Below are 20436 nucleotides of genomic sequence, written 5' to 3' on the forward strand. Positions count from 1 at the left end.
ACTGGGGACATTGTCCCTCTTCGTAACACAACTCTCTTTCTGCCACACTCCTACACACTTCTCGTGTCAATGACAGGCCGCTGTAGCCCAGAGCGACATGACATTGTCTGTTAGAGAAGAGGAATAGTTCTCTCCTGCTTTTCCTCTCTGGAATGCCTGGAGGATGTAATTACGACCTGCTGGGAACTCCCCACGTCTGACTTCGAATCGAAAGCAGCATCACTCCCAGAGTGGCAGCGACACAAATGGTTTAAGGAGGGAAAGAAAATAAACTTACAGACTGATGGATGTGTAGTAAAACGGCAAGGGGAACTGTGGCGATTGAAGAGAAAGATTAGAGAGAAAGCTGGGATGTGTAGAAAATGAGTAATCAAGGGAAGGAGGTGGAGACATGCTGAGAGCCTCTACATCTTAATTAGGTGAAGAAGGAGGAGACACCTGCCACCACCCCCCCAACCCCCATCTCTTTTATCTGTCCTTTACAAACAGATCTTTATAACAGTAAACAAATCTGATACTTATAAAAAGCATCTGTTAGTCGGCGAGGTCGGTGCTCCTGAAAAACTGAGAAAGCCTCCTCTACCATTAACCCCGGGCGGATGTTTCTCTATGAATAATGTAACAGGGAGGGAAAAAACCAAGAGGGGTTCCTCCTCCTCCTCCTCCTCCTCCTCCCTTCCCTTCACTATACCACCACCCCCTTCTCTTTCCATTCACCCAACCCCCTAGCTGCACTGCAGAAGGTCAGGGAAGGGAAGAGGAGGAGAGAGGCAAAGGGAGAGACGGGGGAGAGGTGCTTGGATGTAAACGAACATGCCGAGAGGAAAACGCGTGGACCAGCGATGACAGCCATGCTGAGCCCAAAGATCAGACAGACCAGGAGAGGTAGGACTTTTCTGTTTCATATCCCTGCTCATTCATCCACAACAACCGCAGTGACAAATAGGATGAATCTGAAACACAGAATCACCAAACATCTGAAGAACATATTCCTAATCGTTTAAGACATACAGCTGGAATAGGGATCGGGTTTGTGTTCCTGGAGCTGGAACCAGAAATGTAGTAGCAGCTTTAATTGCCCACATATCAGCTGCTTCATTCTCATGCTGTGTCTTTTTGATCTGCGTTACCATGGTTTCATGATCAAAGTCATGTACTGCAGTGACATGTGGGATGTATTGGGGATGCTTAATCTGGGTATGTACTTTGCACTTTCTACTTATATTTTGCTCTTTAAAAAAAAGTGGATTTCTTTCATTACTCGTTTGCAGAAACACTTTTTTCTCTGCGCTACACATTTCTCAATGGAGCAGCCCACGCAGGAAAGCACCGGCTCACATTTGCATTTTACTACAGCTGGCCGACGCCGCCTGTGTGAATTCTATGAAGCAGAGCGTGCAGCATCTCTGGTTTCATCTCGCTCGGCACTATCAGCTGCTGTGTGTGCAGTGTGTCTGCATGGGATGGATTTATGAATATGTGTGTGTCGTTTCTTCCTTTCCTTTCCTTTCCTTTCCTTGGGTCTAATCTCCATGACAGCAATTATACAGCTGGATCTGATTAGGATGAAATGAATAGTTCCCAAGAATAGGACAAATCCTCCTCGCTGGAGCGGCGTGTAATTGGTAGCAAAGTGGATTAAATCTGTATTTGCATTTATTAAGAACAGATTCAACTGGCTTGATGAGTGGGTGTACAACATGAGCTCTTAATTGATTTCAACGTCATGTTTAAGCAGCAAGTACGGTAGGTACATTTGGTTAGAAAATGCCCCAAAAACATGCAAATTGAAATGTGTTGTTGCATTTAAGGTGTTGGGAATTCCACTCGTCCTCGCTGCATTTCTGTTAAATCCTTGGAAATTAAAGGGATTATGGCGACTCTGCGTGAGAAGCATTCCCTGCATACCTTCTGCAAAATTGGCGCTTCACTGCTGACAGCTTTGCATTCGTGCGTGACGATCATGACTAAAGGGCTATGTGACAGATGTAGATACTCAGCTGGGGTTACAGCGGGTCAAGAAAGAGACACAACACAGCGATGTGAACGAGTGACATTTGAGATGACTGAAACCCGAATGTCAACGAGGACACTCACAATATGAATGAATTATATAAATGTCATTTTTGTTTTGATCATTCATGGCTGCTAGAAGGTCGGTTATAGCTTACTCTTGTTTGATTATATTGGACTAACCTATAGCCTTTGGAAGGTCAGTGACAAGGTAATCTTTATATTGTGCAATCATATGCAGAATCTGTTTGTAGAGATATCCAAAGTTTGTGCTTTGGTTTCCTTTTTTAGTTTTCATTACATTGGCCAATGGTGTCTCAGCTGCTTTGGTTTACAAGTAAACAGCCCGTGTCGAGAGCAAAGGAGTAAATGCATCGCCAGATATTCAATTTCTCCCACACCACGCGGCTCCTCTGCTCCCTTCACTGGCTTCCAGTAACTGCTAGAATCCACTTCAAGACACTGGGACTTGCGTACCATGCTGCGAATGGATCTGGCCCTTCCTACATCCAGGACATGGTTAAACCGTACACCCCAGCACGTGCACTCCGCTCTGCATCAGCCAAACGGCTCGCTGCACCCGCACTGCGAGGGGGACCCAAGTTCCCATCAGCAGAAACACGTGGGTTTGCTATCCTGGCTCCAAAATGGTGGAATGAGCTCCCCATTGAAATCAGGACAGCAGATAGCTTACACATCTCCCGGCGCAGACTGAAGACTCATCTCTTTAGACTCCACTTCGAGCGATACAATTACTAACTTAGTACTTATATACTAACTAAGGACTTATATACTAACTCAGCACTTATATACTAACTAAGCACTTACAGTATATACTCACTAAGCACTTACATACAAACTAAGGACTTATATACTAACTAAGCACTTATATACTAACTAAGGACTTATATACTAACTAAGCACTTATATACTAACTAAGCACTTATATACTAACTAAGCACTTACATACTAACTAAGGACTTATATACTAACTAAGGACTTATATACTAACTAAGCACTTATATACTAACTAAGGACTTATATATTAACTAAGCACTTATATACTAATTAAGCACTTACATACTAACTAAGCACTTATATACTAACTAAGGACTTATATACTAACTAAGGACTTATATACTAACTAAGCACTTATATACTAACTAAGGACTTATATATTAACTAAGCACTTATATACTAACTAAGCACTTACATACTAACTAAGCACTTATATACTAACTAAGCACTTATATACTAACTAAGCACTTATATACTAACTAAGCACTTACATACTAACTAAGCACTTACATACTAACTAAGGACTTATATACTAACTAAGCACTTATATACTAACTAAGCACTTATATACTAACTAAGCACTTACATACTAACTAAGCACTTACATACTAACTAAGGACTTATATACTAACTAAGCACTTATATACTAACTAAGGACTTATATACTAACTAAGGACTTATATACTAACTAAGCACTTATATACTAACTAAGCACTTATATACTAACTAAGCACTTATATACTAACTAAGCACTTACATACTAACTAAGGACTTATATACTAACTAAGCACTTATATACTAACTAAGCAATTATATACTAACTAAGCACTTATATACTAACTAAGCACTTATATACTAACTAAGCACTTACATACTAACTAAGGACTTATATACTAACTAAGCACTTATATACTAACTAAGCAATTATATACTAACTAAGCACTTATATACTAACTAAGCACTTATATACTAACTAAGCACTTATATACTAACTAAGGACTTATATACTAACTAAGGACTTATATACTAACTAAGCACTTATATACTAACTAAGGACTTATATACTAACTAAGCACTTATATACTAACTAAGGACTTATATACTAACTAAGCACTTATATACTAACTAAGCACTTATATACTAACTAAGCACTTACATACTAACTAAGCACTTACATACTAACTAAGGACTTATATACTAACTAAGCACTTATATACTAACTAAGGACTTATATACTAACTAAGGACTTATATACTAACTAAGGACTTATATACTAACTAAGGACTTATATACTAACTAAGCACTTATATACTAACTAAGCACTTATATACTAACTAAGCACTTACATACTAACTAAGCACTTACATACTAACTAAGCACTTATATACTAACTAAGCACTTATATACTAACTAAGGACTTATATACTAACTAAGCACTTATATACTAACTAAGGACTTATATACTAACTAAGCACTTATATACTAACTAAGCACTTATATACTAACTAAGCACTTACATACTAACTAAGCACTTACATACTAACTAAGGACTTATATACTAACTAAGCACTTATATACTAACTAAGGACTTATATACTAACTAAGGACTTATATACTAACTAAGGACTTATATACTAACTAAGCACTTATATACTAACTAAGCACTTACATACTAACTAAGGACTTATATACTAACTAAGCACTTATATACTAACTAAGGACTTATATACTAACTAAGGACTTATATACTAACTAAGCACTTATATACTAACTAAGGACTTATATACTAACTAAGCACTTATATACTAACTAAGGACTTATATACTAACTAAGCACTTATATACTAACTAAGCACTTATATACTAACTAAGCACTTACATACTAACTAAGCACTTACATACTAACTAAGGACTTATATACTAACTAAGCACTTATATACTAACTAAGGACTTATATACTAACTAAGGACTTATATACTAACTAAGGACTTATATACTAACTAAGGACTTATATACTAACTAAGGACTTATATACTAACTAAGCACTTATATACTAACTAAGCACTTATATACTAACTAAGCACTTATATACTAACTAAGCACTTATATACTAACTAAGGACTTATATACTAACTAAGGACTTATATACTAACTAAGCACTTATATACTAACTAAGCACTTACATACTAACTAAGGACTTATATACTAACTAAGGACTTATATACTAACTAAGCACTTATATACTAACTAAGGACTTATATACTAACTAAGGACTTATATACTAACTAAGCACTTATATACTAACTAAGCACTTATATACTAACTAAGGACTTATATACTAACTAAGGACTTATATACTAACTAAGCACTTATATACTAACTAAGGACTTATATACTAACTAAGGACTTATATACTAACTAAGCACTTATATACTAACTAAGCACTTATATACTAACTAAGCACTTATATACTAACTAAGCACTTACATACTAACTAAGCACTTATATACTAACTAAGCACTTATATACTAACTAAGCACTTACATACTAACTAAGCACTTATATACTAACTAAGCACTTACATACTAACTAAGCACTTATATACTAACTAAGCACTCACATACTAACTAAGCACTTATATACTAACTAAGCACTTACATACTAACTAAGGACTTATATACTAACTAAGCACTCACATACTAACTAAGCACTCACATACTAACTAAGCACTTATATACTAACTAAGCACTCACATACTAACTAAGCACTCACATACTAACTAAGCACTTATATACTAACTAAGCACTTATATACTAACTAAGCACTTACATACTAACTAAGCACTTATATACTAACTAAGCACTTACATACTAACTAAGCACTTATATACTAACTAAGCACTCACATACTAACTAAGCACTTATATACTAACTAAGCACTTACATACTAACTAAGGACTTATATACTAACTAAGCACTCACATACTAACTAAGCACTCACATACTAACTAAGCACTTATATACTAACTAAGCACTTATATACTAACTAAGCACTCACATACTAACTAAGCACTTATATACTAACTAAGGACTTATATACTAACTAAGGACTTATATACTAACTAAGCACTTATATACTAACTAAGCACTTATATACTAACTAAGCACTTATATACTAACTAAGCACTTACATACTAACTAAGCACTTATATACTAACTAAGCACTTATATACTAACTAAGCACTTACATACTAACTAAGCACTTATATACTAACTAAGCACTTACATACTAACTAAGCACTTATATACTAACTAAGCACTCACATACTAACTAAGCACTTATATACTAACTAAGCACTTACATACTAACTAAGGACTTATATACTAACTAAGCACTCACATACTAACTAAGCACTCACATACTAACTAAGCACTCACATACTAACTAAGCACTTATATACTAACTAAGCACTTATATACTAACTAAGCACTTACATACTAACTAAGAAGTTAATAAGTCACTTTTATCCAAAGCGACAGACCCTGTGAAGTGTGCACCTGTGCATGATCTGTTATGCTAATACGTATAGTAATGACCAAAATTGTCTATTGCAGGGCTCTCGACTAACTTTTTTCACCATCCTCCCGGAACCGTCCCGAAATTAATGTGGACCGTCCCGAATTTAAAATATTAGTTTTTCTACTACTTATCATTAGTTAAAATCATTCAAAGTGACCTTTAACATAAATAAAACATCATACAAATCATTAGATGATAATTCATTAACCTTTTTATTTGAGTAAATCAGTCAATCACATGACAAAGGCTAAATATATTTAAACAAACACACAAACGAGAAAATTACTAATATTGAATCAAATCAAGTCCCATCCAATTAACAAAAAAATCCAACACTCTGTCCTGAAGACAGAACCCAGAGTAACCACTAACCAGGAGGACAGTCTGTAACACAGTCAGGAGACCTTTACAAACTGCCCTGCCCCCTCGCACACAGACGGGAGAGAGAGATCTCGTCTGGATTGGAAAGCTCGAAAATACATCATAGACGCATGTTGTAGTCTTATTGCATATTAGAAACGGAGTTGGATAAACTAAAACTGCGATATAATGTTTATGTAGCAATACTACATATGACATATATTTTTTAAATGTCTCCAGTACCGATAAAAAGTCAGATAACGTCGGAGCTTAACGTTACCACTGTCTTTAACAATTCCGGCCCGGGCGGAGCCCGTTTAATACCGGGGCTCGGTACCCATCCATACATGGGGAGAGGCGCAGCATGTTGCTAAGGACTAAATACGATGGAGGGTTCTCATCTCAGCCTTATTACCCATAGGGGATGAAGTGGAGTAAGTAAATAAAGAGGCCGGCGCTCCAGGGTCTGGTTCTGCTGTGCGTTTTTGTGATGTAAAGGTAAAACATTTCAGAATTCCTCCACGGGATACCATTGTCATTTTACATCACTCAACCAGCGAAATACACACACTCAGTACATAGCCTACTGTAGATAGACCCGCGAATTTGCGGGCCAGGAATTCGCGGGCACAGCCAGCTGTGCGGCTGGCTGACAGCACATGGACACAGTTTACGTGTGTGTGTGTGTGTGTGTGTGTGTGTGTGTGTGTGTGTGTGTGTGTGTGTGTGTGTGTGTCTGTCTCTGTGTGTGTGTGTGTGTGTGTGTGTGTGTGTGTGTGTCTGTCTCTGTGTGTGTGAGTGTGTGTGTGTGTGTTTCGCGGGTTGCTAAATGTTTTGTGTGTTTATGTTGACAAGGAGGTTTAATAATTGTGTGCTACACACAACGTGCAGTCGATTTCATTTTCATCGCCGTTTGTAGTAGAGTTACCATGGTATTTTTTATTTTAACTCTCGTCCCAAATTCGTCCCAAAATTATTTTTTATCCTCCCTGACACTATTTTTTTCGGCCCCGGGACGACGGGAGGTCCTTAAGCTCGAGCCCTGGTCTATTGGAACCCATATCAAAAGATGTTGGAATAGCAACGAATTTGACGAGTTTTGAATTTGCCGGTGAAATCTGCAGTCGACCTTCGCCTTCGTGGGCGTGGCTTGCGATCTACTGCGTGACTTCACGAGATGGACGCCGCCGCACTGTTTACATTCACCACCGTTCATTTTTTCTCTTTTTCAAAGTTGAATTTCTCAACGTTTTTGAGCTAGTATTTTCCTGGAAAGTGTGTCGGAGTCGACTGGAAGTGATTGCCAATCGAGAAAACCTGACAATGGAGGCGACAGTGAAGAAAGAGGGATGAAAAACACAGGGGAAACGATGCATTGCCGCTGGCTGTAGTAATGTCAAGTCTGCCGAAGTGGCGATGTTTCTGTTCCCAAAAGATGAAGGTGAGCCTGGCTGGTGTCATTGTTTCGGAGATTCTTTTATTGATCATGATAAATAAAGGCCACTGGTCGATTCGAGAGAGAGAGAGAGAGACTGAGAGAGTTACAGGGTTGTCGTTAGCATCTGGTGCTAGCTCGGAGCTAACGGAGATTAGCTGTTTCAACAATAAGGAGAGGGAGAGTGCTCTCCTGTGGGACTGAGAGAGATAACGTCAGCTCAGGGAGGTAAACTGTAGCCTAAGTTATCTCAGTGGGTTTGGTCATCTATGGAAACAAATATTTCCATCTATGTAATATTAGTTGTATAAAATAGGTTAAGAAATCCTTCCAATGTTTTTTGATAATTGAAATATATGTTTCATATGAGTGTTGAGAGCTGTATCCATAAATCTCTTAATGTTGCCCTCAAAGTGCACCAGATTGATCACTTTCCTCATCTATCCGAAAAGCTGTCCAAATCAATCATTTCTCTCACACTAGTATCACTTTCCAGAGTCTCCGCCATGTTTACAATCGCAACTGGGTACATCTTGTGACGTCACAGCCACTATCGTCTGCAACTTCCGTTAGGCTCAGACGGCAAAATTAATAATTCATTAATTCATAAATTATGAATTATTAAAAATTATTTTAGCCATGAACAGGCACAATGATATGTAAGGAATGAAACTGCCATTTCATTTTGGTGCAAAAACATGCACTTCACTGGGTCTTTACATTCAGTACTACAGGAGCAATTTGGGGTGAAGTGTCTCAGGGACACAACGACATTCTGACTGCAGTGGGACTCAAACTGGCAACCCCCTGATTCGAAGTCCAGCACTACCCACTGAGCCACAGCCGCCCTGAAGAGCAGGCGCTATTGCCTCCTCTAAAGCTCCTTAAGTAAAAATGTTTTTAAGACTTTACATTTTATTAAATTGTTTTTTTGGCAATACGTTTAAGTTAAATGCAGATTTGTTTGAAACAGAGAACGGCTAGTTGTTTCCAATTGCTAGCTGTCTTTATGCTAATCTTAGCTAATGTTCTGCTAGCTCTAGCCTCATGAGCGGTATCAATTTTCTCATCCAACCAAGAAAGCAAGTGTATTTCCCAAAATGTGGAACTCTTGCTTAAGCAATATTTACCAGACTAATTATTGGATCCTCCCCTGAATTCTAATGAACATATTATGGGATTACTCCTTCCTTTCAGAGCACCTCTTAATTGGAAGTGCTTGTGAAGTAAAAAACCCAATTTGCTCTTAATCTAGGATGCTACTAGAAACTCTAAATTAGTTCATCATCACACACCTGCTCCATTAAAGACAAATAACTACCGTGCGTCAGTCACTGTTGGGGACGTATTAAAGCTGTAATGGGGTTCTTCTTGGTTCATGTTCCTGTAGCTGGCACCAGAAATGTAGTAGCAGCTTTAATTGCCCACATATCAGCTGCTTCATTCTCATGCTGTGTCTTTTTGATCTGCGTTACCATGGTTTCATGATCAAAGTCCTGCACATGGAGCAAGACACTGACATCCTGCCTTTTTTTCTCCGAGGCATACAGATAGATACTGCGAGGGAGAAGAGCGCGATGCATGGATAAAACATTCACACACTGACACACTCAGATAATGAGCCTGTGGAGATGATAGCATGCACAGATACACACACACACACACACACACACACACACACACACACACACACACACACACACACACACACACACACACACACACACACACACACAGACACGCACACACACACACCTGCAGATAAGTTCAGCTTCACTGCAGGATTCACAAAAAGCCTGTGCATTATTGGCCACACCTCCAGCATGTCAAGGAACGTCACACACACACACACACACACACACAAACACACACACACACACACACACACACACACACACACACACACACACACACACACTCCCACGCACACACACGCACACACACACACACACACACACACACACACACACACACACACACACACGTAATGGTTATCCCATTAATCAAGCGTGATAGGCTAACTGGAAGCCACGCACTGATGCACCTGTAACTCTGCCATTTTCCACGAGCCATAAATCACTACACAACCAGATTAATTAAATGTAATTCCTCCAACATGCCGTGTGTGTGTGTGTGTGTGTGTGTGTGTGTGTGTGTGTGTGTGTGTGTGTGAGAATGTAGCATTAAGACCCTTCATTTTCCATATTGTTCAGCCTGCAAACAACCATTTGTTCACATTACCTGCCCGCTTTTGTCTGTCCTTTAGAAAACCGCATGTGAATAGTTCCCTTTCTCATTTGTCAATTCCTGTGACAGAACAATATTGTTTTTGGTCAAACTGATTGAATCTCAGGTAGGTGTGGCTTTGTAGAACCTGTGCTTAATGCAGCTTTTTAAAGAGGTTAGTTTACCCAAATCACAAAACATTTCTCCATGGAAGTATCGATCTATCTGTGGAAAGGGGCTTTGGCTGTATTTGCCAAGGTTTAGAGATATCATGTCAGTGATATTTCACCGATAGCAAGATGGAAACATAGAATAGCTCATTAGACACAAGGTTTCCCAGAGCTTCTTTCCTATTTTCTACATACTGTAACCCTACTCCTCTCAGTATTGGGAAAAAAATGCTTTTGGAAATAGCTGTCTTTATTGCAATATTAGCTCAACCTCTAATGGTCTGTATCTTTTTTGCTGGATCGTTTCCTCGCCAACCAAAGAAGAACGTGTGCATTTTTTGTACAAATTGTACACTTATGCCAAAGGGTATGGCATAGCATTTCGGACTGACATTACAAATTAATCTTGGTCCAGTAATTAATGCTATTTGGGTTGCTTTGGATAGTACACTGAACAAAAATATAAACGCAACACTTTTGTTTTTGCTCCCATTTTTCATGAGATGAACTCAAAGATCTAAAACATTTTCTATAAACACAAAATAACAATTTCTCTCAAATATTGTTCACAAATCTGAAAAAATCTGTGATAGTCGGCACTTCTCCTTTGCCGAGATAATCCATCCCACCTCACAGGTGTGGCATATCAAGATGCTGATTAGACAGCATGATTATTGCACAGGTGTGCCTTAGGCTGGCCACAATAAAAGGCCACTCTGAAACGTGCAGTTTTGCTTTATTGGGGGGGTCTGGAGGGGTCCGAAGACCAGTCAGTATCTGGTGTGAGGGTTAGGATTAGGGTTAGGGTTAGGGTTAGGGTAATGTTGTGAATCGAGTGGCCTGTGTTCGTCGTCCATAACATACGCCTGCCCATACCATAACCCCACCACCACCATGGACCACTCGATTCACAACATTACCCTAACCCTAACCCTAACCCTCACACCAGATACTGACTGGTTTTCGGACCCCCTCAGACCCCCCCAATAAAGCAAAACTACACGTTTCAGAGTGGCCTTTTATTGTGGCCAGCCTAAGGCACACCTGTGCAATAATCATGCTGTCTAATCAGCATCTTGATATGCCACACCTGTGAGGTGGGATGGATTATCTCGGCAAAGGAGAAGTGCTCACTATCACAGATTTTTTCAGATTTGTCAACAATATTTGAGAGAAATTGTGATTTTGTGTATATAGAACATGTTTTAGATCTTTGAGTTCATCTCATGAAAAATGGGAGCAAAAACAAAAGTGGTGCGTTTATATTTTTGTTCAGTGTAATTAGGATATTTGATAATGTCAGCTTTGTGCAGGATTTCACGTTTTGTGTTGGTTGGCAATTGTCTTCGACTAATGAGGTCTGTACTGTTTTAATTTCCACTTATTTGAGTATTGGCTCAGCTTGCTTGGAACCGGGACCAAAGTGATTCTAAAAAAAGTACCGGCTACTATCCAAAAACATTTGCTGATGGAAAACCAAGAAAGAACAGTTCCAATTGTGAGTTGAGAAGAGCTGTGGAAATGCAACAAAAGTGTCAGAAAATCCTCTACAGTATACAGTCTGCCACCCACCCCCCTCCCTCCACAATAACATAAGCTCATGATATCATGTATGAGCTCATGACCGAGTCCCAATCCATCTGGTGTTCCTGGATATTTAGATCCATACCCAGAATTATTCATCCCCTACCAATTAACATAAATTATCATTGGTGTAGGCTGGAGATACTGTACATCTGTCAGGCATGATGTTACTCCCCCATTATCATTTGACTCAGCCCTTCCCTAACTACTAACTACTCTAAACGAATGAGCCACAACTGCTCGCTGTGTTTCGGTGAATTGCAGTGATTATGCATAAAGTGGGCTTTTACTGTAAAACGGTCTCTTTTTAAGCGTTGTAGTTGATAGTTGTAGAAGTAACCACAGAGCAGCTCCACCCAGGCCAAGGAAGCTCTGAATCACTACAAGCTGAAGGTCCAAATTGGCGCAGTGGGTAGTCGGACACACACACACACACACACACACACACACACACAAGCACACACACACACACACACACACACACACACACACACACACACAGTCAAAAGTCAGTTGTTGTGACTCAGGCGTGAATCATCGGTGTATGTTCCACTGTGAGATCCGACAGCTGATGTTTTGAACAGTGGGTCTCTAATGCTAACACTGGCAGGCTGAGGACGGATGGAAAGACAAGAGGGATGTGATGTGGTGAGAAGAAAAGAGAGGGGTCAAGGATGTTTTGGAAGTTGAGTAACACTTCTAACTGGCATCATGATGGAAATAATAGGACATGTACTGCTGTGAGACACTTTGCAGCCATTATGTTTTGTCTTGGGAGGAAATTAAGAGGGTGGCAGTGGGACCTTGATGAAAACACAGAAGTTTAATGTTGAAACTAACTCTCTATTAATGGAGAATATTTAAAGATGCATCAGTTGGGAAGCCATTGGTAAACCTAATAATTAGTTAATTGAAACCATAGTTTGGGAGTGAAAATGGTTGGTTGGTTGGTTGGTTGGTTGGTTGGTTGGTTGGTTGGTTGGTTGGTTGGTTGGTTGGTTGGTTGGTTGTTGATGGATGGATGGATGGATGGTTGGTTGGCTGTTGGTTGGTTGGTTGTTGATGGATTGTTGGTTGGTTGGTTGGTTGGTTGGTTGGTTGGTTGGTTGGGTGGGTGGATGGATGGTTGGTGGTTGGTGGGTTGGTTGTTGATGGATGGATGGTTGGTTGGTTGGTTGGTTGGTTGGTTGGTTGGTTGGCTGGTTGATGAATGGATGGTTGGTTGGTTGGTTGGTTGGTTGGTTGGTTGGTTGGTTGGTTGGTTGGTTGGTTGGTTGGTTGGTTGTTGATGGATGGTTGGTTGGTTGGTTGTTGATGGATGGATGGTTGGTTGGTTGTTGATGGATGGTTGGTTGGTTGGTTGGTTGGTTGGTTGGTTGGTTGGTTGGTTGGTTGTTGATGGATGGATGGTTGGTTGGTTGGTTGGTTGGTTGGTTGGTTGGTTGGTTGGTTGTTGATGGATGGTTGGTTGGTTGGTTGGTTGGTTGTTGATGGATGGTTGGTTGGTTGGTTGGTTGGTTGGTTGGTTGGTTGGTTGGTTGTTGATGGATGGTTGGTTGGTTGGTTGGTTGGTTGGTTGGTTGTTGATGTGTGGATGGTTGGTTGGTTGGTTGGTGTTGGTTGGACAGATGGATGGTGTTTTTCTGAAGTAAATGTTGATGCACAATATAATAGCTATAAAATGATAACACCATTGATGTGACCTCGTTGGTTGGCTCCGTATCAACCTCTCTGTCACTAAGTAATTATGTCTGTCATTTGGTACAACAACCTTACAGAAAGTGAAAACTCAATTTATGACACAAAAGAAGCACGTCAACCATTGCAGGAACGAAACAGGAAAAAGAAGATGGCGCTTATGTTTTCCCCGTTAGCTAAACCCCGTTTTCAAACAGCATTAACATTATTTGTGGTTGCTATCCCCAGTAGCAGAGGACAGTGGATTTACTGAGGTAACTGTGGAAAACAAAATTAATCCTGTCTGGTTTTACTTTTGGTTGTTGCTATGGCTCTGAGGAAAATGGAAAATGATCACATTTTCTTAGCGACATTGGTGCCAACAATTTACCAATTGGAATAGCTTGTGGGTAGAGTTTAAAGGTTGTCTCTTTTTTGACTAAACAGTATCCTTATGACTGTAGTTGTTGGTACTGTTGATCAGCGTTTCCGCCAGGGTGGTGTCTTGCCGTCATTGACGCCCTTATTCAGCTCGGAACGCCCTGAACTCGAGCCGAGGGCGTCCACAAATATTAATAATTTGAGAGAAGATTGTTTTTATCGCTTGAAATGACGGAAAGGAAAAAGGACAAGGACGCCCTCTCAGCCCTGGTCTGGCAGAAACACTGCCCATGATGATCAAAGCACATATGGTCCGTAAAGGTTGGTTGAAGCATGAGAGCTGCTCCAGTAAAAGTAAATAAACAATTTCTTGTCCCTTGGAAATGGATTTTGCAAAGTATGAAGCTGTTTTTCATTTTAAACACACAGTGCTTTAGGCTAACAGGCAGAAATAAACCCATTTAAGAACATTACCCAATTACAGAAAGCAATTAAGACTGCTTTGCAATGCAGGAATGATTAACATTGTATAGAAGATTAATGGAAATAATTATATTTAAAAATAGCTCGTGGAAACGTGCCTCTAATCCAAGAACTAATTTATTCTACTAAAACTGCTCGAATGAGGTGCCAGTGGGGAGAACAAGGAGTCTGCGTGTGTGTGTGTGTTCTCAGTGTGTGTGTGTTCTCTGTGTGTGTGTTCTCAGTGTGTGTGTGTTCTCGGTAATAACAGAGCTTTGATTCAACAGGACCATCAGCGCTGAACGTCAGGATGGAAAAGAAGAATTAGAGCGAGTCAAAGCTAGAGAAATGAAGGGAACGGTGAAAATGACAGAGCTGGAAAACACGGGATTAACACAAGATGGATAAATGAAAAACCCACGGTAGAGAAGAGAGGGATAAATAAAGAGGGAGAGGGCAGAGGAAATAAAGGAAAGAGTGATTATTGAAATGAGAGCATTATGGAGACAGAAGGAAGGAGAGGTCTATAAGAGAACATTCAATCCATTTAGTCAACAAACAATGGATCATATATCCCATTACATATTCATCATGTTTAATTAAAGCTGCTGCTGTAGTTGTAGTTTATTTAATAACCTTTGAGATCTGAGATATCCTGAAACATATTTTCACATACACTGTGGGGTTTCTCAGGCCGTTTCTCAATCTAGAGCAGGGGTGTCAAACTCAAGGCCCCGGGGCCAAATCCGGCCCGCGACTTCATTTTATGTGGCCCCTCAAGACCTTGCAAAGAATATAATGCGTTTATTATACGGTTACATGCCACTTTACGAAAGCAGGTTGCCCATAAACTACATGTCCCACAATGCATCTCGTTTTGTGACATTCTCACTGAAGAGACTTGCAATTATTTGCCCTGGACTTCTGCTTTCAGACGTAGTTGATTACAAGTTATTCTCCTATCCAATAATAATCAAATTCAGAGGCAATAATGTAATATAATACATTATTTTATATATATATTATATATTTATATAGTTACAACTGGCCCTTTGAGTGCAACCTTTATGCGAATGTGGCCCGCAATGAAATTTAGTTTGACACCCCTGATCTAGAGGATACTGGCTTCCAAGCCAATATTTCAAGGATGCTACGTCATCAAGTGCCGCCGAAGGACTGTTCCAATGTCCAGCATACTTGGAATTCCACCGTGGCCGCGTCCTTGGTTTGGGGGAAATTTCGAGGCTGCACATGGGTAGACTTTGTGTCCTTAAAATCCCCACAATGCTTTTGCGCACAGGACCAATTTCAAAAACCCTTGCGGAGAATGGCTGAACCGACGCAGCACACATTTAAATGTAAGTATGTAGTGGCGTAGAACATGTGTTGGTAAATATGTTACTTTGTTACATTTGTTATCACCGAAAAAATGTGTTCCGTGAAAGTAAAGCAAGTTCATAATTAGATAGACATCGTGAGGTATTTATTTTCGGTACAGTTTATGTTGAAACCGTTAGAGAGAGTGGCACACTTGTTAGCCTGTTCCATTCTTCTTCGTTTTCCGAAGCCGTGGCTTGGAAGCTTACATGCTTCGTTTCTGAAGGAAGTGACTTGGAAGTACGCGACTACCAAGCCAGCATCCTTGCGATTGAGAAACGGCCCTCAATGTCGAGTAAAGCTGCTCCAGAGACACTATTTCAAGCATGCTACGTCATCTAATGCCGCCAAAGTACTGTTCCAATGTCCAGCATACTTGGAAGTCTACCGAGGCCGGCGTACTTCGTTTGGAGACATTTCGAGGCTGCACATGGGTAGACTCCGCGGCCTTCAAATCCACACAATGCTTTGCGGACGGACCCAATTTCCCAAATCTGTGGCGGAAAATGTAAGGCGAGGCCTCTCATATGACGCACACCTGCACACTTGCTAGCCTGTTCCATTTTTCGTTTACCGAGGCTAGGAAGTATTCTTGCCTCGCTGCTGAAGCAAAACGCTCGAAGACATGTGCTACCAAGCAAGCTACTCGAGATTGAGAAACACCCTGTGCTTTCAAATCAGGAAGAAAAAGACGATAAAGCAATCTAATTTGAGTACATTACAGAACTCAATGTCAGGTGAAAAGACACATTTTAAATATTAATAATTGTTGTTATTTGCATTTATAAAAAGAAATACAGGTGACATTATCCGCATTTTAAAATGTGCACGATGATTACTATTTTCATTTATTAAAAGCTAAGATATTTTTGGAGAAAAACAGGAGGACTTTATTTCTACCTAGGAGCCTTTCATGCATTTTGTAGAAAATCAGGATATGTCCGAAGACTTAAAAGGACAGTGACAAAAAGGAACATTTTTCTTTATTGTATATTATACTGTGGCTCAGTCAGTCTCAGCTTGGACTGTGAGCCGTACTGAAGGGTCTTCGGTCAAGTCCCCGAACAGACCTAAATATGGAGTGTGGACTGCTACTTGGAGAGGTCCAGTTCACCTCCTGCCCTGCCATGGTGCCCTTGAGCAAGGCACCGGACAACCCCCTTCCCCCCAACTCCATTGCTCCCGGGCGCTGTGCAATAGATGCCCACTGCTCCTAGTGCTAGACTCCTGGTACTAGGATGGGTTAAAAGCAGAGAACACATTTCACTGTGTGCTCAGCATATGTGACCATTAAAGGGGTTTCATCCCTCCCAATATTCTATCTTATTATATATTTACTTATTATACATATTTTGTTATATAGTCAAAAGTCAAAGTCAACTTTATTGTCAATCTCAAAATATGTTTGTAAACACAGAAAGATAGATATACTGTTTCCCACAGTCCCATGGTATAAAAACACACATTAAAATACAAGAACTTAACAAATATATAAAAAAACGTAAGTGTTCTTGTATTTTAATGTGTGTTTTAATATATTTTGTCTTAGTTATTGTTAGTATAATTACCATTATTTGCATGTCTTTGTATTGACAATATATCATTTAATTTATTGAGGTATTTACTTTGTCTGTGTTGTTTTTTGTGTAGCTTTAATATGGAAAATCGAAAAAGACAATTGTAAAAAAATCAATAAATGTTCACTTATGAAAACTAAATATTTTACCAAAACTTGTCACTTTGGAAACATATACAAAATAAATCCGTATTAAAAAAAACAATCAGTATGACCTTCACGCAACACGTCTCTGAAGACCAACAGGCTGCAGGGAGAGGCAAACCTACGTGAGCGCTCTGCTTCAGGCTATATGTATGCTGGAGATAGAGAGATGAGACAATAAATAAAAAAACATTGATTTTCTCCCCCCTCCCCATTCATCTCCCCCTCCATCCCTCTCAACATCGATCATTTCTGTTGCACAGCAGCAGGGAGGATGTCTGCTCAATTGAGTCCTATAAATTATTCATGATCATCCAATAGCATTGCCTTGTTTGCCTGCCAAGAATATATCCATCGTCTTAGCTTGCCAATAACTCAATTTAAAGACAGGCTTTCATTCCTGCATCTGCCACGAGTCAACTAATGCAATATGATTGTTAAACATTGTCAAAAGTCATACCAACGCTGCTCTCTTGAATCCAATTTCAGAAACACCAATTTGATTTGGTGTACGGTGGTGCAAACATCAACAACATTCAATATAACCAACGTTTTATCTGCTGCGCCCTCTTACGGCCCGTCCACACGGCGGCGTGCGTTGAAGCTTCAATGCTTCTGCCATTTTCAATGGGGTGACGTCACACTTTGCCAAACTGCATTGTCGTCTTCAAAAGCAGAGCAATGTTCTACTTTTGAAGCTAGCCAATCAAATCATATGCCAGTTAGGGCTGTCCCGAATACCATTTTTCGGGCTCCGGATATTCGGTAGTAATCAGCAGCGAATATTCGGCCCATTGTGTTTGTTACTTTCGTTGCAGTTGATATCTTAATTGTAATTTGGCTTGGCTTCCTATTTATGGACATGCTTTTATTTTGAAGGAGAGTTAGCGCAGTTGACAGGAAGTTGTTGTTGCTATGGAAACAACGTGACGGAGATTAACGGAAAAAAGTAATATCTACATATAAAGACGGAGAAAGTAAACGATAACGTTTATAAGTGTTAGCACCCCCCGAAGAAGCTCTTACGTTGATATTGGAGATTTCAATAAATTCAATTTGGGCAAAAAAACGAAACAACAAACAAAACGAATATCCGAATAACGAAATTGAAACCCGAATAGTACTCCAACGAACGAACACTCGGATATTCGAATATTTGAATATTCGGGTACAGCCCTAATGCCAGTACAAGCTCTAGCCAATCAAATCGCATGCTTGTGTGTCCGGGGCGGGAGATTCATGTGATTGGTTGTTGGTCGTGCTCCAGACACGCCTACCGGCAAGCTTCAACGCACGCCGCCGTGTGGACACTCTCGGTGTTCACCCTCATACCAAAATGCAGATTTTCCCCGTAAAATTTTAAAGTGATGCCAGAAGACAATATTTCTGTTGGTCGATAAATGTATAATTACTCCAAAAATATAAAGATTGTGTGAAATAGAGCGTCAGACGGCTTTGTTTTTACGGAACTCCGATGTCACGTTGTTGTTTACTTCCGCGTCGCCATTTTGTATACGGGCGTCGTGTTCTTGTGAGAATTTGTTTATCTTATAAACAAGATCAGCGCCACAGTATCACCTCATACTATATATTCTCTAGAAAAACCCCTGATAAGGATTCTAAAAAGAAAATCTATATATATTAAAAAAAAAATGATTTAGCATTAAAAAAGCTTAAAGAGAAGAATTTAAATATACAAAAAAAAACGTTTTGCAATGAATGACAATTTCTTCACAGCTGTTGTCTTACAGTATGGGTAAAGCCCGGTGGAGACAAACCCCATATCACGTTGCGATGATGTCATAAAGCTGCTGCCATGCTCCCCCCCCCCCCCCCCTCTTTGAAAGCTGTCCTTGACTGAGCTCAGGTTACAGCCGTTTGTTGGGAGTGATCCAGTCGGTCCCATGTGGGCTTATTATCCCGGCTCAAAGCCCCAATGCTCTGCTGCTATTCCACACAATGAGTCTCTCCCTCTGAAATGGAAGGGGGCGGATCCCCGTCACCTGAGGCTATGTCTATGTGTGTGTGTCTATAATGTGTGTGTGTGTATATAGTGTGTGTGTGTGTGTTTGTGTGTGTGTGTTCCCCCTGTGCACTCTATTTAATCTGCTTTCTGTCATTATTTGCCTGCAACCTCTCTGCAGTCCCACCGCGCCTTCATCTAGAGGCGTCTCAGCCCGGGGCAGACGGTGTGTGTGTGTGTGTGTGTGTGTGTGTGTGTGTGTGTGTGTGTGTGTGTGTGTGTGTGTGTGTGTGTGTGTGTGTGTGTGTGTGTGTGTGTGTGTGTGTGTGTGTGTGTGTGTGGGTGTGGGTGGGTGGGTGGGTGGGTGGGTGGGTGTGTGTGTGTGTGTATAATGTGGTGTTTTAATGTTGGAGGACATGCTGGCTGACTGGAGACCATTTGCATTTGTTCTAGGACTGTCCAGTAGAGCAGTCCAGTATAAGAGGAAATTGAATTTTTTTGGCCATTCCAATGGAGTCCAATTTCCTGGAAATCCACCCAAAAGATGTAGTGGACAAAGAGCAAGAATATAAATGATGACAAGCTGGAGTTGGAGGAAAGTGCTTTTGAAAAATTCAAAGGAAGCAGAGACTGAAACGAGTCTAAGCCGTGGAATAAAAGACAAAACTGCAAATGACATGAAGATTTGTCGA

At 40.1% G+C, this 20436-nt stretch overlaps 1 protein-coding gene across 3 annotated transcripts in view; it reads left to right on the forward strand.

Moving 5' to 3' along the window:
• The window catches only part of arhgap22b (Rho GTPase activating protein 22b), a 65189-nt gene that overhangs the window by 6918 nt on the left and 37835 nt on the right, over positions 1-20436 (forward strand). For 2 of the 3 annotated variants that reach the window (XM_079657875.1, XM_079657876.1), the window contains exon 1: positions 724-885. The exons of the other annotated variant lie outside the window; for it this stretch is intronic. In XM_079657875.1, the coding sequence (XP_079514001.1) occupies positions 843-885 (43 nt within the window). In that variant the 5' untranslated portion in view covers positions 724-842. Of the gene's footprint in view, positions 1-723; positions 886-20436 lie in introns of those variants that run through there. 3 annotated transcript variants of the gene reach the window in all.

This window comes from Notothenia rossii, assembly GCF_949606895.1.
Source record: "Notothenia rossii genome assembly, chromosome: 11".
In the NCBI taxonomy this organism is placed as follows: domain Eukaryota; kingdom Metazoa; phylum Chordata; class Actinopteri; order Perciformes; family Nototheniidae; genus Notothenia; species Notothenia rossii.